Here is a 21,677-nt window from a genome sequence, read left to right as displayed (position 1 = left end):
CTACTCTTTCGTCGTGGAGGAATTCTGTGCGCGGAGGTTGAATGTGGGCGGAGCTTCACTGCAGACTTAAGTTGTATCCGACAGGGTACTCACCTACCCTACCACAATCGTCAGGCAAGAATCGGGTATTACGGACCACTGCGGTGTTCAAAAAGTACCCGGTAACGGCTGAGGTCGGTGACCGCAATCTATTGGGAACAATTTAGGTACTCTAGCGCAACCCTTTTCAGACGAGCACACAGACACGACAGGACGGGCACACAGTTAACTGCGGCAAGCATCCACCAGTTACGAACGAATCCAGTTCCAACGAATCCAGTTCCAACGGATCCAGTTCCAACGGATCCAGTTCCAACGGATCCAGTTCCAACGAATCCAGTTCCAACGAATCCAGTTCTGAACGGCGACAATCCAGACCTCTTTTAGCCTAGGCCGCTTAGCGCGGTGTTTCTTAAAGCATGTAGCTCATAAGGGCATGCTACTCGTAAAGCCCGAGCTCTGACAGATTGCGCCAACTGCGCGGCAAGCAGTGAATTGAAACAAGCACACATGGCATAAGAGAAACAACAGTTCTTTATCGCACATAAGTTTGCATACACAAATTATTGCAATATAAACCTATATACTAATATTAACACATAAAATACGCGGATATTTACACAAGTAAAAAATAGGTCTCGACATTTCATGTGGGCCTCCTATATCTCACCTTCAAGCTCCAGTACAGCGTTTCAAGGAAACGCGTCTCTGGCGGTTCGGTATGACCGACGTGGCACTTTGTGGCTTCAGGCAGCAAAGAGGATGGGTTAAAGATACATGCGCAAGAGGTAACACCAAAATGAAGAGCTTCGCTTCTAAAACAGAGAAGTACACGCTGATGTTGATAGTGGAAGCTTGTTTCTAGCTCGCGACGAACGTTCCCCTACAATATAGAAGGCAACGCCTTGGCAACGAAACATCTGGGATATGGCATTGTACGCGCGATACAGGTTCGCGGAAAAGAAATGAGCAGGTAACGTAACACAGAAAAGGAGCGACGTCAATCAACAGCATCCTTGCTTGTGAATCTACCGCTGCTTACAAAGGAAGCAATGTTTACACTTTATACCACTACGAAAGCTGGTTCACAGCTTTCTTCTTCAGAGGCGCCATCGAATCGAAGCGTATCGAGTGTACAAAAATGAAGTGCGACACGCAAAGCATTGTGACAGCCGCACTGTTTTTACATTTCCAAAGAATGACCGAACAACTACGTGAACATACCACAAAATGTAAAACGGCGCTCCCGGGCTGAGGTAATTAAAAAGGGAACGAAGAGGAATGGGGAAAATGCGACGATAAATCTTCAAGACATTCACGACAAACGTTCGCAAATGTCCCTATGCACACTGGAAGTCACACGTCGCACAAGGTATGAGAACACAAACGTAGACAAAAGCACCAGGCAAAGAACAGTTCCATCTCACTATCTGTCGAAAACGGTTCTCGCTCGCGCGCTCAAAAGCGCTGGTTTTCGCGTCACCTTCTTTGGTGATGTGTGGTAGCTGACTTTAAAAACACTAAAAACTAGATCACTCCTGACCGCCGAAAAACGCCTACGCCTTTCACGAACGGTGCGTACCAGCCTATGGCGAGTTCGTGGTCGTGAAAACACCGTGCCTGTTTTTTTTTTCTTTTTTTCGTTGCTGCACCCACGAAGCGCAATGCAGGTCGCTGTGCAAACTGTAGGCGGGAAACAACTTGCTTTATGCACAGGGACATCAATGCATGATAGGAAGTGGCTTTAACGCGACGTGCTCTGTCCCAGTGACGTTGTTCGCGGCACAAATAAGTAGTCTCTCATCAGCAGGGATGTTGACGCTTTCCGCAGCGTTCCTGTGCTCTAAGCGCACGTGCGTCACGACTCATCTACTGCCCGTAGTGACGTCTAAATTTCATCTTGGTTGCTACTCGGTCCAGTCACTGAGTTCTGCGCAGGGCACCACCAATATTTGTCCAAAGCTCAATTTCTCGTACCCGTGTCTTGCTACCCGGAAACTTCCTTCCACAGATATGCTCAATCTGCTTAACTCCACCGACCCTTCTTATCACATTTTCTTGAGCACTATCTGAAGATGAGTGCCTAGTAAAGCTGCCCCAAGTTTCGACGCATCACAGTGTTGGCGTACACGCTTGCAAATGCAGATCATTGCACAACTTTCCTACCAGTTGCATTTCCGGGTGTTTGATTCACTTCGCCTTCCTGTACTTGACATGCGTTTGTGTCCGAGTTACTCCGCCCACAAGTAGCGCGCAAAATGCGCGAGCACCGGTTTTCACCTGTCGGTAGACAACATAGCCTGCCCCTTTTGCATCTAAGTTGTAGTTACTCCACTAACTCTCCTCGCCAAACTACGCACAAAATGCCTAGATTGGTCCATGACGCAAGCCTAGAGCAGACCGGAAGACACTCATGCTGGTATTCATCATGTGGGCCGCCCCACCGAAGTGGCGATAGCTAACGAAGTCCACTACCGGTGCAAGCTGACCTCGCAATGTCAGAAACGATCTGCAACTTGTGGCAGCGAAGAAACCAGTCAGAAAGGGCACACTGCCTTTGGGGCTTGCTTTTGTGGTGCGCTATGTCGAGTGCTGACAGTGTCCGACGAAGTTGCACTAAAGCTAGCTAGCTACACAAGCTGGTGGTACTGAAGGTGGCACTAGGACGCCACGGTGACGGCACGGTGGCTTTGGGCTCGCAGGTGGTACGCGTCAGACTGCCAACTGGGCCAAGCCAAAAGAAAAAGGAACTAGAACAAGGCGGATGTACAAGTCCAAAGTCCGCCTTGAAAACAATGTTGGTAGGCGAAATTCGCGCTGACGCACAGTTCCACACTGAAGCAAACACCACCTCGAAGACAACAAGGGGCTAGAGCTTCGGGAATGAAAGGCACTCCTCCACAGCTTTGCCCGCGATGACATCTCGCTGGGTCGACAATATGATGTCTGCTGCACGGTATCCATCCTATGGCACACTTCTCAGCGCCCTCTGTAGACGTCTTCGTCGGCGGCAGTCGCAGGACGGTAATGGCTGTCTCCGTGTGTGCGTCGTTTGCCGGTCCGACGGCGGGCTTGGGCTTCACCCGGTGGCGTTGGCACTGACGACGGTCACTGCTGTACGGGCGACCTCAAGGAGGATGGCAAATGGAGGACCGCATCGTGGATGGTCGGGAACACGATGGGCGTCGTGAACATCTCCAGGATGTCGGAGCGCAGTAGGACCTTGTAGGTAGGCACTGTACGGGCGAAGAAGAAACGGGACATTAGTCATGTACACAGGCCACTGATGGGCGACCAGAAGCTGCAGCCTTTCCAACGCATCCTTGCTAACAGGCCCACCCGTATGTACCGGGGCGTTCATTGCAGTCGCCATGCCAGAAAGCGTACGTTCCAGCATTGCCCTTTTCATGGCTATTTGCAAGTCTTACTCTCTTCTATATGTCAGCTCCCTCGTTCTCACCTATTTGAATACTCTTACAACTTTATTGTCACTGCACTGTCGTAACTAGTTGTCCCTCGCCTGTAAACGGTCCGAGTTCGGGCTTGAGAATTTTTCGCTCCTTTAACCACTTTCTTCCTTACTATGTTGAACAAGCGAGTATAGCCTGCATCGTCAAGCTGCTGCCTGTAGCAATATCTTCATCACAAACTTTGCCCTAGTCTCGACAATTAAAGCGTTATTCTTGAAACTATCAAAGAAGGCTTATCTGAACCCCTTCTGTCGTTCTAAAAAGTCACGTCAGCTTTCCCGTTAGTGGCTTTTGAGGAAAGGGAATGGCGCAGTAACTCACTTCCCTCAACAGCGCCGTGAGGGAAGGGAGGAAGGTAGGAGTGAAAGAACAGAGAAAGAGGTGCCGCAGTGGAGGGCTCCGGAATAATTTCGACCACCTGGGGATCTTTAACGTGCACTGACATCGCACAGCACACGGGCGCCTACGCGTTTCGCCGCCGCCGATACGCGGCCGCCGCGGTGGGTTCGCCCAGCACGTTATCCTCCAGTAAGCCTTTGGATCTCGTGCTTGTTAATTCCTGTTTATCCCATACTTGTTTCCAGAGGCGAGAGACGTTTCTTTTGACACTAAATAATTATAATAATTATAAGAGAACTAGAGATACTAAGCAGTAATTCGAGCGAGGTCTCTCAGTGAACATGCGATAGAGTAACTAGGCTCCTCTTCGACAAACCTAATGGCAGCACGTGGCGATTAAATCGGCAGCTCTGCACTGCACCAGAGCAGAATGTCGTGAATAGGCAAGACTAGGCGAACAACGCAAGTTAAAGTTGGAAGCATGCAGCCATAAAACTGGTTTGTTTTATTGGGGTTCAATGTCCCGAAGCAACTCAGGCTATGAGGGACGCCGTAGTGAAGGGGTCCGGATATTTCGACCACCTGGGGTTCTTTGCCGTGCACTGGCATCGCACAGTATACGGGCCTCTAGAATTTCACCTTCATCGAAATTCGGCCACCACGCCAGCCATAAAACTATAATAATGGCTAAATGCAACAATGCAAAGATAGAACATTTCAGTCTCACCAGAACAACAGGCGAAGTAGACTACTACTTGTGAATCCCGCAGCTCTTTCAAAATCTGCGAAGAGTAAAAGAAGGAAAGCCCACGTTAGTACACACTGAAGGTCAATGACAGTAGCTCAGCCATAGAACGAAGCTTAAATCAACCCTAACTTACACCTCACTGCAAAGAAAACTTCCATTTCTGCTCTCACTGCCGGACTAAAGGTACTCAAACGGCGCTCACCTCTTTCAGTGTTTCGATGCCTGAAGAGTCGATGTAGACGCATGCTGAGCAATCCAGGATGACAGCCCCGATGGAGCCTTCATCGGCCGCGTTGTATTTCCCCTGGTCTTCGAGAAGACTGCGTGTTTCACTGCGACGCACAGACGGAGGTCAGGTGAGCAAACAACCTTCTGAGGAAACAACATACGCCTATGCACTCATCTGCGTAAACCGTCATGCAGCCTGCCTAGTGGATGTGGCCAAAATCACAGATGTCAGCTACATCCCAGAAGCCCGTCCCTGTAGTTACAAACGCAATATTTTTGATCGCTTAAAGGTGCACTGAAGAGGAATCTAACTCGTGTTTTTGCCGCTGGAACTCGATCTGCACATTCCGAGCGTTCTTGGAAACTTCGAAGTGCGGCCGATTTCCCTAACTTAAATCGAATTAACATCGGGTTCATGCTTTTTTTTTAATCCCCCGCAAACGGGGGGGGGGGGGGGGGGGAGGTAAAGGATTTTCCGGGCTAGTTGGTTCATTTCTGAATTAAAGAGTTAACTGCGCGAAAGGGTTAGGTTTCCTTTCTGCCCAAGCGAGACCGAATACGGCGCTCTCTTGTGCAAGTTTGATTGCGGTAGCCACATGTCAGTCCCGGTCTGCGCTTCTAAGTGTCGTGAATGTGTCTCCCTGGTGTCCGAACCCTTTCGCGCAGTTAACTGTTTAATTCAGGGGGGAGGAGTCGACCAACCTTTCACCCTGTCCCGTGGCGGCTTGCCGCTCTGCCATCGGCGGAGTGATGCGTAGTGATAGGCGGAGTGATGCGTAGTGATCGGCGAAAGCAAGCAGTCCACGCGTATTTTATGCGAAGCATATTACTAGAGGTACACTACAGCCCTTCGCCGTGGATACGCGCCGTGCACACCACGTGACACATGACGTCACGACAGAGGAAGATGAGGGTCCACCTCGTGCCGTCGCTGTGGTTGCACGCCGTGCAGACCACGTGGTACAGTGACGACACACCACGTGACATACCACGTGACACATGACGTCACGACAGATCGCCGTCACGCGCTGGGAGAGGGAGAACGATGCCATCACCCAGATACCGGAATGTCCTCGAGCGGCATTCCCGCGCATTTCGAACGCGCGTTCACACTCGGTGTAGGTGAAACGCTCGCTCCACCGGGCAGGCGGACGCGGCTTCCGTGGCAACCCAGGCGCCCACCCAACGCGCGTCTCGGGGTTAGCCGGCGTTCCGCTGTAGCCATGCCGTTGTCTTCCCCCACGACGAAGGCTTCTAGTGGTTGTATTAAAATGATCAAGTATTCAACCAAGGAAAGCCATGTATTAACAAGCCTAGCCATCAATATGCTTCGCATCTGACCAGGGTTAACCAAGTTAAGTCTCAGCCATTTTTTTATTTCCGTGAGCCTAATTTACAGCTATGTAGTCTGACTAGACCTATTTATTCTCGGAAGCCTAAAATAAACAAAATAAAAGCGAAAGCAAAGTCGTAACGCGACTGCCTGAAAGGCACTTCATGCGTGGTTCGACTCCTCCCACCGTATGCAGGGAATTAAAAAAAAACGCGGGAGCCGGACGTTAATTCAATTTAATTAAGGAAATCGGCCGCACAGGGCAATAAATCGAAGTTAAGAATGCTGGAAACGTGTAGATGGAGTTCCCGCGGAAAAAAGACGAGTTCAGATGTCTCTTCAGTGCACCTTTAAGGTTTAAATGCTTGCATATTTGCATGAAAGTATACCAGCTGAAAACTTTCCTGGTGCGCTTTTATGTCGCCTCAGCTATGAGTTCCATGAATAAGTGCACTTTAATATGCCGCTTGCCTCAAGAAGTGTGCAGATGAAGAAATGAAAACTATTTCCAGGCCTTAATTTGGTTTTGCTAATTGTTAACACTACGAACGCCTGCCAGCTTGGTATATAGGTGGCCAGAAAGCAGACAGACAATACCTCGCACAGAGAGAAAGGAGACAGTTTTCAGCGGCAGCTAGAATTTTCAAGTAATTAAAAAGTGCACATCAACATCAAACGCAAGCCGGAAACAGCCTTTTGCGAATTTAAGTGATCACATTGCGATCTCTTTTTAAGTAAAGGATGTGAAAACATCACCGCTGAGTGGCTCTACTGTTCCCTTCCTGTCACAGAAAAAAAAAGCATTTCAAACCGAAAGCTCAGAGGTCTGCATATAAGTTGCACCAACTACGATTTATTTATCTTCGCTTTAAGCATTGGTGGATAAATTTATCCGGAATTGGTAATTAATAAAATAAGTGTAACCTGTCATATGCGCTAAACTTTGCGTGAGAACTCGTGTATACGCACTCGCTGTTGCCGATGATGGCTTCCATGAGGCTGTTCTTGAATACGTCCCTGTTGGCGAAGTACAGCGCCGAGCTGAAGTGGAAGATCTTGACGCGCGGGATTTCCTGAGCCTGAGGAGATTAAAACGAAAGCACTTAGCAAGCACAAAAAAATGTTCCACACATAAAAAGTAATAACCCTATGGCCAAACCCTATGGTCAAACCCTATGGCCAAACCCTATGGTCAAACCGTATTGTCAAACCGTATTGTCAAACCGTATTGTCAAACCGTATTGTCAAACCGTATTGTCAAACCGTATTGTCAAACCGTATTGTCAAACCGTATTGTCAAACCGTATTGTCAAACCGTATTGTCAAACCGTATTTTCAAACCGTATTGTCAAACCCTATGGTCAAACCGTATTGTCAAACCCTATGGTCAAACCGTATGGTCAAACCCTATGGTCAAACCCTATGGTCAAACCCTATGGTCAAACCCTATGGTCAAACCCTATGGTCAAACCCTATGGCCAAGCCATACGATCAAACCCTATGGCCAAGCCTTACGACCACAGCGTACGACTAAACCATACGACCAAACCATACGACCTGTTCACATATTTTGAGTATTTTGTAATTGATTTCATTTTTATTTAGTAACTTATAAGTTATAGAAACTATACCCACTCCTGTGCAATGTCTCCCGTGCGAGATAGCAGAATTTGTAAATAAAAACAAATGAATAAGACAGCTCACAACCGTGCAGTACTGTCTTGCACAAAAATTTTTTTGCGTCCACTGCAGTGGCAGGTAACGGAGGCACACAAGTTGTACTGTATGCAGGTTTTCCGTAAATTAAGTGCTTGCTTCAGTTCAACAGAGGCCTGTCATCTCTTCTGGACACGTATCATCAATCGCTTTTTTTTCAACACCCGCGGAACCAAACGCAGAACAACGCAATCAGCGCATGAGTTTAGAGTTCTCAGAACAAATGTATAAACAAGGTGCTGCCAAAACTTGAGCTAAAAAGGCTGTAAGAAAATTGTACGCCGCAGGTGCATGAACCCAGCGACATATTTGCCGTCGTGTGGTGCAAGTCAGTATTTTTATAATTGCGATAAATTCGTTCACTAGTAACAATAATATGAAAACTGATTAGTTGCAGGCCCATACGCGTTTAGTTAATATGCAGAGGATTTCATGTTTTATGGTTTGGGGGTTTAATGTCCCTAAGCGACTAGGGCTATGAGGGACGCCGTAGTGAAGGACCCCGGCAATTTCGACCTCCTGGGGTTCTTTAACGCGCACGGACATCGCACAGTACACGGGCCTCTAGCATTTCGCCTCCATTGAAATGCGACCACCGCGGCCGGGATCGAACTCGCCTCTTTCGGGTCAGCAGCCGAGCCCCATAACGACTGAGCTACCGCGAAGGCCCAGAAGATGTTCAGGAACAGCCGAATGTGTTTGTGTTTCCCTAGCACGGTACCTCTTGCGTGCTCCTTTTTATGAGACGAGATAAAGCCCACGAATTATAAAAAAATCACGTGACTGCGTTCATGCACTAACGCGCGGTAACGCACCCAACCGCGTTTTGTAGGATTGAAGCGTGCGCGTCGGCCGTGTCAAAAGTGAGCGGCCACTGCTGATATGCGATAGTATTAATGGGTCGTTTCAGCAGCCTGGGGTCGTTTTATTCATGACGCTAACAAGACAAAGGATCTCCCTTTAACTAAATCGAACGAACGTGCCTCGATGGTCTAGGGGTAGCGTGTGACTCGCGACCCAATGGTTGCGGGTTCGAGTCTCATTGAAATATCCAAATTTTATTCTTACCGCAATTAATTTAGTTTACGTTGTTACATGTCATAATGACGTTTCAGCCATGTTGCGAGCTTGCAACTATAATTTAACAAATTCTTTATTCACTTTTCAATTCCACAGCTACACGCGTGGTGTCGCGACCCCTCGACCAATCCGCATTTTCTCGACGCGCCAACGCCAACTTACGACGCCCCGTTCTTCGCTTATCGCATTCAAAATACGGCAGCCGCCTCGAACGTGACTCCACCGCTAGGCCTTCCTTTGTTTTGTCTGCCTGATGAGTGAAGATAAGCTTGATCAGTTGCTGTTCTGTGGCCTGCCCATCTGTTATCTGCGAGAGCTCTGCGCGCTTCCCATCTTCCGGACGAAGGTGCTGATGCATGCCTTCAGGCCGGTGCGGAAATTAGCGTCAGCCGCTCAATTACACGTGGTCAGCGAGCACGCTTCATTCGTTCAAAACATGGTTGAGAGCGCTAGAAGACAGTGGCGGAAGAGCGCGGTCGCGTGATGCTGTTCATATTTGGCGGGATTCCTTTCATCATCATCATCAGCCTGACTACACCCACTGCAGGACAAAGGCCTCTCCCATGTCTCTCCAGCTGACCCTGTCCTTTGCCAGTTGCGGCAAAGCCGTATCCCCGCAAACTTCTTAATCTAATACGCCCACCTAACTTTCTCCCGCCCCCTGCTATGCTTGCCTTCTCTTGGAATCCACTCCGTTACCCTTAAGGACCAGCGGTTATCTTGCCTTCGCATTACATGCCCTGCCAAAGCCCATTTCTTCCTCTTCATTTCAACTAGGATGTCAGTAACCCGCGTTTGTTCCCTCACCCACTCAGCCCTCTTCCGATCTCTTCACGTTACACCTATCATTTTCCTTTCCATAGCTCGCTGCGTTGTTCTTAACTTAAGCTGAACCCTCTTTGTTAGCCTCCACGTTTCTGCCCCATAGGTGAGTACCGGTAGGATACAGCTGTTGTATACTTTTCTCTTCAGGGATATTGGTAAGCTACTATAGCGCCCGGCGACGCTATAAAGCGCCGGCGCTAAGATCGGCGTTACAGCGCGCGCTAGAAAGAGAATAAAGATGGACCGCGCGTGCTCGGGGCCCACGCCCGGCACGGGCAGTCCGGAACTAGAAGCCTGCCACGCTGGTCGTCTCTGTCTGGTGCTCCGCTGCGACCCCGCTAATACCTCAACAGTGGTGACTCCGGCCTAAGACATGACCGACCCCAGCAACCTACCGCCCTCGGGCGGCCTTCCGCCTGACGCTACCTTGCGCCCACGGGACGTCGCAGCTCTCCAGCTCCGCCTACCAACATTCTGGCCCAAGTGTCCGCAGACCTGGTTCGCCCAAGTGGAAGCCGTCTTCCATCTGCACCACGTCACCTCGGAGGCATCTCGGTTTCGTCATTTGCTTTCCAACCTGCCTTCGGAGGTGGATCAAGAGGTAGCGGACATCATCGCTGCACCCTTGGGCGATACTCCGTACCAGCGACTAAAGCAGGGCATCCTGGACCGCACCACGGCGTCAGAGAGTGCGCGCCTCCAGCAGCTGCTCACCTACGAAGAGCTTGGAGACCGCCGCCCCTCCCAGTTACTCAATAGCATGCGGCAGCTCCTGGGCGAAGCCAATGCAGACCCGAACGGCGCACTGTTGCGGCAGCTCTTCCTCCAACGCTTGCCGCAGTCCACCCGCCTCGTCTTGGCTGCTGCGGGCGACTTGACCCTTGACCGCCTCGCCCAGCTCGCTGATCGAGTCCACGACTCGGCTTCTCCTTCCGTCCCCGCCCTCTCTTCTCCACCGGAGACCGCCGTCATTTCACGGTTAGAGGCCCGGATCGATCAGCTGGCCGCTTCTATCGATGCCCTTCGGACGTCCTCTCATGCCCCGCACGGTTTATCCTCAACACCTCGCCGCCGTTCGTCTTCCCCGAGTGGTCCGCACTCGTCCAGTCCTCGCCGTCCGCGTCTCTGCTGGTATCACCGAACTTTCCAGCACAACGCTCGCCGCTGCACTCCACCATGCAACTGGTCGGGAAACGCGCAGCGAGATCACTGACGGCGGCGTGTGACCTCGCTCTTCAACCTGGCCGCCTTTTCGTCGTCATGGATCGCATTTCTGGCCTGCGCTTCCTCATCGACACTGGTGCCGAAGTCAGCGTACTGCCGGCCTCCAAAGCAGACCGTGCTTCCAAGTCACATGGACCTACTCTTCGTGCGGCCAACTCCACCTCCATCGCAACGTATGGTCTCCGATCCCTCACTCTGGACATTGGCCTACGGCGCACGTTTCGATGGGTCTTCATCGTCGCCGATGTACATCAACCCATCCTCGGTTCCGACTTCCTGACGCATTTTGATCTGGACGTCAGCATGCGTCACCATCGTCTCATCGACAGCAAGACGCGCCTTTCCATCACTGGCGTTATATCAGCTGTCGCTTCCACTGGAATCCGAACTCTGCTTCCGTCATGCCCGTATGCTCAAGTCCTCGCAGACTTTCCCGAGGTCACGAAGCCTTGTAATTTACATCAGCCACCCAAGCACGGTATCACCCACCACATTGTCACGCGTGGTCCACCTGTCGCAGCTCGCCCGCGCCGCCTCTTCGGTGAGCGTCTGGCTATTGCAAAACGGGAATTCGACCACATGCTCCAGTTGGGTATTATTCGCCCTTCATCCAGTAGTTGGGCCTCACCACTCCATCTGGTGCCCAAGAAAGAACCGGGTGACTGGCGTCCGTGTGGCGACTACCGGGCTCTCAACGCTCACACGGTCCACGACAGCTATCCCCTTCCACACATCCAAGACTTCACTGGACATCTGGATGGCTGCAAGATCTTTAGTAAAGTGGACCTTGTCAAGGCGTACCACCAAATCCCTGTTGAGCCGGCCGATATTCCGAAGACGGCCATCACTACACCCTTCGGACTGTTTGAGTACGTGCGCATGCCTTTTGGGCTACGCAACGCAGCTCAAACTTTCCAAAGATTCATCGCTGAAGTGACGCGTGGTCTCCCGGCGGTATTCGCCTACATCGATGACATCCTCGTCGCGAGTCGTACTCCACAGGACCACGAGCGTCACCTCCGGGAACTCTTTCAACGCCTCCAAGAGTTTGGCTTGGTCGTCAATGCCCAGAAATGTGTCTTCGGCTCTTCTGAGCTCGAGTTCTTGGGCCACCACATCTCGGCGCTGGGAATTCGTCCATTGCCTTCTCACGTCCAGGCCGTTAAGGACTTCCCAGCACCAACTACCCTACGCAAGCTCCGTGAGTTCCTGGGCCTAGTGAATTTTTCACGGCGCTTTATCCCACACTGCGCCGAGCTTCTTCACCCATTGACTGACCTTCTCCGCACCACGAGGTCCTCATCCTCTGCGATTTCCTGGTCTCCCGAAGTTCAGGCCGCTTTCACGGCTGCCAAACAAGCCCTCGCCGATTCAGTCGTCCTCATCCACCCTAGGACTTCCGCGCCCACTCGCATCATGGTGGATGCTTCCAGCGTGGCCATTGGCGCGGTTCTCCAGCAGAAGATTGACTCCGAGTGGCACCCACTGGGTTTCTTCTCTCGGAAGCTCCAGCCTGCTGAGACTCGCTACAGCGTATTTGGCCGTGAGCTGCTTGCTATCTACTCCACGATCCAGCACTATCGCCACTTCTTGGAGGGCCAGCCGTTTTACGTTCTCACGGACCATAAGCCTCTGGTGTATGTGTTCCGTACGAACTCTTCGAAGTACGTCGCCCGTGAACTTCGTCAGCTGGCCTACATATCGGAGTTCACAACCGATATTCGACATATCAAAGGCACCGACAACGAGGCAGCTGATGCACTTTCACGCATTTCCACCATCGGCGTGTCTCCACCTGCTGTGGACTGGCCCTCCCTGGCGCGGGCACAGCTTGAAGACCCTGAGCTGCACGCCCTGCGTGACCACCCTCGAGCACTCCGTCTGCAGCTCGTGCCTCATCCGTTTGTGCCCGGATCACTCTGGTGCGACATATCATCGGCTCTACCGCGACCGTTCATCCCGGAGGCCTTTCGTCGTGCCATTTTCCATTCCCTTCACGACATCTGCCATCCTAGCATTCGGGCCACGCAGCGCCTCGTTACCCAGCGGTACGTCTGGCCGAACATTTACACCGACGTTCGCCAGTGGGCCCGCTCGTGCCTTGCTTGCCAGTCCACCAAAGTGACACGCCATACCAAGACTCCTCCTCAGTCTTTCCTGCCGCCTGGATCACGCTTTGACCATATTCATATCGACCTGGTTGGACCGCTTCCCCCTTCTCAGGGCTACAAGTATATTCTGACGATGGTCGACCGCTTCACCCGTTGGCCCGAAGCCGTGCCCATTCCGGACATTACTGAGGAAACAGTTGCCAGAGCCTTCGTTTCGACGTGGGTTTCCCGCTTCGGCTGCCCCGGCATTGTTACCACGGATCGCGGCCGCCAGTTCGAATGCGCCCTCTTCACTTCGCTCACCCGGCTACTCGGCACTAAACACTGCCGCACCACATCGTACCATCCCTGTGCCAACGGCATGGTCGAGCGGTTCCATCGCCAGCTCAAGGCTGCCCTTACTGCGCGCCTGGATCGCGAGCACTGGGTAGATCACCTCCCTATGGTGCTCCTAGGCCTTCGCGCCGTCCTGCGTCGTGACCTTGGCTGTTCGGCGGCCGAACTCGTCTTCGGTACCTCCCTGCGGCTTCCCGGAGACTTGTTCGTACCTTCGGCTCCCTCGTCCCAACCCCTGCAATACCTTCACCGCCTACAGGACTGTCTCCAGCACCTGCGCCCAGTGCCGCCTCGCTCAACTGCCCATCAAGTCTTTGTGCACCCGGACCTTGCTTCCTCGACGCACGTTTTTCTCAGCCGAGACGCTGTAAAGGCGCCTCTTACCCCTTCATACGATGGCCCGTACCGCGTCCTCACCCGGACGACAAAGTCAGCGACAATCCTGCTCGATGGTCGTCAAGAGGTCGTCTCCCTCGACCGACTCAAACCAGCGTACCTCGAGACACCTCCCCAGGAGCTCCCCTCAGATGTTGCCGGCCCACCTGCAGACCTGCTTGCCGCTGTGGCTAATCCATCTCCGCCCCGTCGGCGCGTACATTTCGCCGTTCCGTCTAGGCGGGGGGCCCTATAGCGCCCGGCGACGCTATAAAGCGCCGGCGCTAAGATCGGCGTTACAGCGCGCGCTAGAAAGAGAATAAAGATGGACCGCGCGTGCTCGGGGCCCACGCCCGGCACGGGCAGTCCGGAACTAGAAGCCTGCCACGCTGGTCGTCTCTGTCTGGTGCTCCGCTGCGACCCCGCTAATATCTCAACACTACCATTCATGACCTGTGAGAACCTGCCATATGCGCTCCACCCGATTCTTATTCTTCTAGTTATTTCCCTCTCATGATCCAGATCTGCGATCACTACCTGCCCTAAGTAGACATTCTCTTACTACTTCCAGCACCAATTTAAATGCCCGAAAAAGATAATCACGTAGGAGATACAGGTACGGTGTTACCAAGAAAACAAAATCGGCGACGCTCTTACGAGTTTTTACGCAATTAATGTGAGCTAATTGATTAGGCCACGTTGAAAAAATGTTATCAGTTGCATCATACGACGGCAAACAATATCTTGGTTTCACACATTTACGGTGTGCCACTTATGTGTACGTCTTGGCTCAAAATATGTATAACGCCCTGTATAACTCAGAATCCATTATGAAAAATAGCGCACAAGGAACACGAGGGACGGAAAGGGATCGACGCAGACAAGCGCTATCTCGCTAGTCTCCGTCGTTACCTTTCCGTCCCTCGTGTTCCTTGTGCGCTATTTTTTCATCATGAACGTTATCCAATTTGTCCAACTTTGGCTTTGCTTAACTCATCAGTATAGTAAGTGTCTTAACTGTACGCTTGCCAGCAATGTGACGGTGATTTGAGCCCGCATTCTAAATAACTAATTTCAACGTCGCAGGCCTCTGCCGTCGAGCGCATTCTTCCACTGTCCACTGCAAAGTGCTCAGCGCTGTAATTCTAACCAAGAAATTCTTCTCGTACCTAGTCTGTTCAGGCACAGCCGGCGGCTACCGGTTTCACGCAAAAAATTGGCTGGGGCTTAGCTAATGTTAAGCCTGGATATCTCGAAGCGAAAAGCTCTCGCTTCTTTTCAGCCAACTCCCAGTTACCACTTCTGCATCGTTGTTTCTGCGCCGTCCGACTGTTTCTTCTCTTTCCATGGCGAGTGTCTGCGCCTGTTCTATGGGCAAGCGCGCCTTATATACCCCTCCTTTCAAATGCGCACTCCGCACGGCTGCGGCGAAAGGTCAAACGGTGGCGAGGAGGAGAAGCGGCGGCGCACATTCGCAGTAGCGCGGCGGCGGCGAAAGGTCAGGCGACGGAGTCAGCGGCGGCGACGGCGGCCATCTGCGCTGCGCGTGACGTCGCTCGGTTTCGCGCATGCGCATACGTGGCAAATCTGGCCTCCGGCTCACGCGAAGCGCGGTGTTGACTAACCTAGTGAAGCTTTTCGCTTCAAAATACGACTTTTTGCCCCCACATAAAGTATTCGAATTAGAGAGGTTGGAGTATGGATTAGCTACCTCAGCTATACCGCAGAAAGGCGAAAAAGTGATTGCGTTTAGGACAGAAAACAAACTAGTTCGCTAATTTTCAAGAAGTCGCGCGATGCACGAGCCATGAACCTCAATTACTTGGAATAGTTTGCTTCGCCTTCTCTTCAGCCGTCTTTATGGACATTAACTGCTCCACACTCTAAACATGAATAAGCCTTTACGGGAGTAAAAAGGATGTAATGTGTATAAAGGGAGCGTGCTAGAGGACAGCTTACACACTTTTTTATACTGCTGCACTTCTTTGTGAGTGCAGCAGTACAGCCTAAGAGTAGTGATCGGGTAACACACCTTCTTTACTGTCACATATAGTAGTGGAAAATTCGAAGTACTTTTGAAGCGAAAAGCTTCACTACCCGCACCACAACCACGCTTGGCGTGAGCCGTCGGAGCCAAGATTTGCCAGAGCTGCGCATGCGCGAAACCGAAGGACGTCACGCGCGGCGCAGGTGGCCGCCATCGCCGCCGCGCCGACTCCGCCGCCTGACCTTTCGCCGCAGCTGCGCGCTACTGCGCATGTGAGCCGCCTCCTCACCGCCGCTACTGCTGCGCGCTCGCCACCGTTTGACCTTTCGTTGCAGCCGCGTGTTTACCACAGTTACTACGCATGCGGAAGGAGGGCTATATAATGCGCTTGCCTACACCGCTATCGTGGTGCTCCCAGTGCACTGTGCGCGAGCTGCGACAGCCATGACCTCAAACCAAGCATAACTGCAGATTTTCGCTTGTACATCCTGGCTTAACCAGAGCTAAGCCGCAGCCAATTATTTGGCTGCACACTACACACACACACTTTTCAAGCGGCGTAAGAAGCACTGCGTACCTTTTTATATCGTTTGACGTCCAGGTAGATGTCCGTGTCAGGAACGACTCCCAGGAACGAGACGTAAGGCCTGAGAAGGAGGCGGGTCACGTCAGACGGGCGGACGACAGTGGTGATGCGGCAGACAGCCACAACAAATACACGCCTATTCTGAGACACGTTTACAGAGCGTAGCCGCTCCGTGACCTACAAGCGACCTCTGCATTAGAGAAGGCACTGAACGAGTGCACTTGTTAGGTGGTGGAAGAGAGATCTAGGTCAGCTCAGCTTGCACAAAGATGTCACATAGTCAAAGGCCTAAGCGGAGCGTAAATACTTCATTTCGGGGAAACCCGCTGCTAAGGGAGAAAAAATCAGGGGGCACTTTGGCTTTCTAAAGTGCTGCAAGGCGAAAGCCTTTCCTGGCGCACTGTTTGGCATTGACTGCGGGACTGTTTGTGCTGTACTAGTGCTTTACCTGACTACACACTTTGACTGCGTCTTTAGCATGACTATCTCTGCTTCGATGAGTTCGGTTGTATCCGTGGCTCTGTTTGCAGTAATGAGGAATGTAATGTGGTCACCCACGGACGCCTTACGCCCCTTGTCGAAGCGGACGACAACTATTTGATTAGTTGTCGTGTGCTCCAAAAGGTGGCGCTAAGCAACCGTGGGCGACCTCATTACTTCCAATCTGACGAACGTGACATCTCTACTGACAACCTTCTGTCTACAACGATGAGGCATTAAAGCTTTCGCCTTAAAAAACTTCGCACGCCTACAAATTACTAAGAGGGCAGCCAGGACAGTGCATGCCTTATTTTACTGTCCCAAAGTCAAAATAGGCAAGGAGGGCAACTCGACCTAGTTTTCCCATCTCGCCACAATGCGACGACCAGCGAGCTTAGCTAGTGGAGCAAACAGCGTAAACCGCAAACAGTGGGAAACAAGGCTAAGATAGTAGCGATAAATAGGCGAGCTAATATCAAACCTATCGAAGTTAGACCTCTGCACGAAACTCGGCAAAGCAATCGTTTCCTGGTCACTGCGCTAATAAAGTCGATTTACCGCCCTGTACACATAAAAGTAAACGCGTTCAGTCTACTTCGTCAATTCCCAGATCACTTTACGCTCTTAGTGCAACCGTTTTCGAGGCGCAGAGTGCCTGAACTGTTGATGTGCGACATTAGCGGCTTAGAAAATTAGGACACTGCTTTTAAAGTTCAAAGTCCATTCTTGAAACTGAGTAACTTAAGCCAAAGTCAAAATCACATTCAGTCAGAAAGAAAACACACCAACGGCTAAACGGAAGCAGTTACCATGATTAGCAGCAGGGGCTAAAAATAGCCTGCTAGGTCACGCTATGCAGCAAACTAAAACAACTAATAATGTTGTCACAGGTGCAGCAAGAAACTTACACCAGCGTTCGTAAGATAACGGTCACGACCGAGAAGCCAATGCCAGCAGCAATACCGATGTCGATATCCAATATGACGACGGACGTGAACGTAATAATCCAGGTAAGCTTGAAAAAAAAAGAGAAAACAGAAATTAGATGCGGCTTCCTCGAAGCTTGCGCATGCATTGAGAAGGATCGTTGCCATGCAAATAACTTTTGCTAATTATCAGTAAAAATCGCAAATGAAACTAATGCTTAATGCCAAGTTACGGCAGTTCTCATATTACAATTAAGTGCATATTTTGAAATTGAGTAGCATAGTAAAGCTGCTCTAATGTTCTTTTTACTACAGGAGGGGGGGGGGGGAGAGAAATTCGCATGCTTAGATAACCGTGTATCTAAAACCCGATATGACGCCGGTAGGAGTGAAAAAGCAGAGTCATCCCATTCGCATTAGCACTAACGGCTTCATACCCAGGCAAATCAACACCATGAAAATAGCTACAGCTTCACAATTTCTCCCATAATTCCATAATTTCTCCCATAATTTCTCCCAGAAATTCCACGTTAACACACACTCCAGAATTTTTTTGTGCAAATACGTAAATACACTCTAAGAATGCAAAAATATGCTTTGCTTTGCAATTTGTTTCACATGACCGCACTTGGGACGAGTCAGTGTCAGTAATACACCTTCCATACACGGCTCTCAAAAATGCAGTACATGAACGCAGGACAAAAATGCTCAAACAGAAGCAAGAAAGGTGATGAAATGAGCAGCTGGGCTACTGGAAAATACACTCGTTTTGAGCAGCGCTCTTTCCATTATTTCAGTACATCTTTTTTCACGAGTAATGGTGGTAGGTATCGCGACAGCAGCATCATAATATACGGACATAAAATAGACTTCTAATTTATTTTTTCCGTGAGCGAAATTTATTGTTACAAAATGTTGCGCCGAATTAAGTTTCCCAGGAAGCTGGTTTCAGAGCTAAATTTAAAGCACTTTGAAAGTTAATCTTTTGACGTTAATACGTTGTAAATGAGGCAGGACATCATCGTTTCAAAATGAACAAGTATAATCTGGTTTGGTTTGGTTTATGGGGTTTAACGTCCCAAAGCGACTCAGGCTATGAGAGACGCCGCAGTGAAGGGCTCCGGAAATTTCGACCACCTGAGGTTCTTTAACGTGCACTGACATCGCACAGTACACGGGCCTCTAGAATTTCTTCTCCAAAGAAATTCTAGCCGCCGCGGCCGGGATAGAACCCGCGTATTTTGGGTCAGCAGCCGGGCACCATAACCGCTGAGCCACCGCGGCGGCCCAAACAAGTAGAATCTACGCACATTATTTCAAAAGGCAAAAGGTGGCTTACTGCATCTAGTCGTGAGACCTTCCACGTGTTCACGCAATCCTTGACTTGGAACAACATCCCTTTGAGGGCTACTATGATGACTGCAGACAAGATGCACTGAAAAGAAAAAAAAAAGCAGAAATTACGTACAGCGCACAGCAACCACGAGAAGCAGCGAGCTACCACGGCTAACTTGAAAACAGGCCTCAACCTATCACACTAACACTATCACTAAGAAAGTTTCATGCCCCCCCTCCCCCCCCCCCCCCCAACAAAAAAAATTACAATAATAAAATGAAATGGCGGCAGGTCAACTTGAGTCCGCGCACCATGCGTGCAGCGCGTTCCAGAAGTTACGGTCATCAGCTGCATACAGTCGCCAGCAAAGGTTTACGGGGTGCTTAAACACGAGAGTAAATTTATTGCAGCGCTGCCTTGTGCAGCTGCATGAAGCTGCCGTTGGCGTCAAAGGCGAACCTTTCTATCTCTACTCATCTATAGCTCCTTTGCAGGGCAATGGCGGCAGCGCTGCTGGCGCCGAGTATTTGTAAGTTCGGGAGGAACAGATCAAAAGAGGACGATTATGAACACGTAGCGCGAGAGGCTGCCGGGTAGAAACTGCACGGAAGGCTGCGACGACGACAGAGTGGTCTAAACTATTAAGGCGAAAGCCTTTAATGCCTCATCGTTGTCGACAGAAGGTTTTCAGCAGAGGTGTCACGCTTTTCGGTTGGTCGAAATGGCTATGACGTCAGAGTGCGCGCATTCGAAGTAATGAGGTCACCCACGGATGCCTGACGCCCCCTTTTGGAGCAGACGACAACTAATAAAAAATAGTTGCCGTCCGCTCCGACAGGGGGCGTAAGGCATCCGTGGGGGACCACATTACATACCTTATACAGTCTTGCAGTCAATGCCAAACAGTGCGCCAGGAAAGGCTTTCGTCTTGCAGCACTTTAGAGAGCCAAAGTGCCACCTGAATTTTTGGGAAACGAAGATGCTCTATTTGCTCAGGCGCTGGTTCGAATCCAGCGCGGAGCTATAGTATGGAACCAAAGCTTTTATTTTTCTGCTAAAAACGTCTGGAAAGATAATTTAGGGATGTTCGGATTTGGGTTCACCACGGTGGTTCCGGACGCTGTTGTGTTTGCCGAGAACGGCCGGGACCTAAAAAACATTCTATACTTGAAAGGGAACACGCGCGTTGTTTGAGCAAGTGCGAGTTCTAGTTGAAAGGCGACCAATAGGAGATATTTTTGTGAATAACGTAAAATAAACGCTTTCCTCCGAACCAAACTATCGCGGGTAGTGCAGTCAGTTATGTACTGCTATCTGTAAGACCATGTGTCATGTAACGCAAGACAAGGAAGTTGGTTTGGTTTATGGGGTTTAAAGTCCCAAAGCGACCAAGGCTATGAGAGACGCCGTAGTGGAGGGCTCCGGAAATTCCGACCACCTGGGGTTCTTTGACGTGCACTGACATCGCAAAGTACACGGGCCTCTAGAATTTCTCCTCCAAAGAAATTCAACCCCCGCGGCCGGAATCGAACCCGCGTCTTTCGGGTCAGCAGCCGAGCACCATAACCACTGAGCCACCGCGGCGGCGCAAGACAAGAAAAACTCGGCCATAACTGCTTCGCCGAGGATACACTACAATACATGGAGAGAGTATGCTACTTATGCGTGCTATCTTACATAGCAGAATTAGACATTTGACGCACATACAAATTAGGTTGCCAAAGCCGGATAACATGTGTCCACCTATATTGCACTCACCCTCACTGTATTTTCACACGTGACAGTTTCGGTCAAGGTACGCCGCAGGTGTTTTTTCGCCGTTATTCTTCACAGTAATGTTTATGGAGGTTTAACGCCCCAATGCAACTCAGGCTATGAGGGACGCTATAGTGAAGGGCTCCGGAAATTTCGACCACGTGGGATTCTTTAACGTGCGCTGACAGCGCACAATACACGGGCCTCTAAAACTTCGCCTCCATCGAAATTCGACCGGCTCGTGTTCGTAGTAACGTGTGCTTGCGAGCTTACCTTCGGCAATGTCCTGAAGAGCGGGCCAGCCGCAACCATGACCACGATCAGGATACCCGATGCTATCAGCGCTGATACCTGAGAGAACAAAGGAAAATGGATGCTTGAACATTTCAGCATCATTTCAGCAGCAGATGTTGCTGCTGCTGATGGTGATTTGATTTTAGTGATGGTGATGCTGAAGTTTTGTGGCGCAAGGACATCTGTGGCCAAGGAGATCTATGGCACAAGACGTTTTAGACCACTCAGGTTGAGGTCAAAGACCCATTTCCCAAGCATTTCGCCCTGAATTAGCCGAGAACCAGGCCAGGGCAAAGCTTGTACCCATTGAACCCCGTACTTACTGCATGCCAATAACTTGATTTTAATGGCGCAATGGAAGCTTGGCCACAGTGTTCCATGAATGACGTTTTTGGCCTGCTGGATGCGGCTTCAAAGACCTATTTCTCTCACGGTTTCACATCAGAGAAGCCAAGCCCGAGGCCAGGGAAAAGCGTGTGTCCCCTGGAA

The 21,677-nt window shown here is 50.7% G+C and overlaps 1 protein-coding gene across 9 annotated transcripts in view; it reads right to left on the bottom strand.

Moving 5' to 3' along the window:
- Positions 1-555: 555 nt before the first annotated feature.
- Positions 556-21,677, bottom strand: part of LOC149360661 (prestin-like) — a 282,903-nt gene continuing 261,781 nt past the window's right edge. For all 9 annotated transcript variants that reach the window (XM_089572439.1, XM_089572440.1, XM_089572443.1 and 6 more), the window contains exons 11-18: positions 21,168-21,245; positions 19,143-19,238; positions 17,786-17,892; positions 16,389-16,458; positions 7,127-7,236; positions 4,799-4,928; positions 4,576-4,630; positions 556-3,275 (exon numbers count right to left, since the gene is read on the bottom strand). In XM_089572439.1, coding sequence (XP_089428565.1) covers positions 3,148-3,275; positions 4,576-4,630; positions 4,799-4,928; positions 7,127-7,236; positions 16,389-16,458; positions 17,786-17,892; positions 19,143-19,238; positions 21,168-21,245 — 774 coding nt within the window. In that variant the 3' untranslated portion in view covers positions 556-3,147. The remainder of the gene's footprint in view (positions 3,276-4,575; positions 4,631-4,798; positions 4,929-7,126; positions 7,237-16,388; positions 16,459-17,785; positions 17,893-19,142; positions 19,239-21,167; positions 21,246-21,677) is intronic.

This window comes from Amblyomma mixtum, chromosome 2 (genome assembly GCF_055824585.1).
Source record: "Amblyomma mixtum isolate Tamu chromosome 2, ASM5582458v1, whole genome shotgun sequence".
Taxonomy (NCBI): Eukaryota; Metazoa; Arthropoda; class Arachnida; order Ixodida; family Ixodidae; genus Amblyomma; species Amblyomma mixtum.
This window is presented reverse-complemented; position numbering and strand designations above follow the sequence as displayed.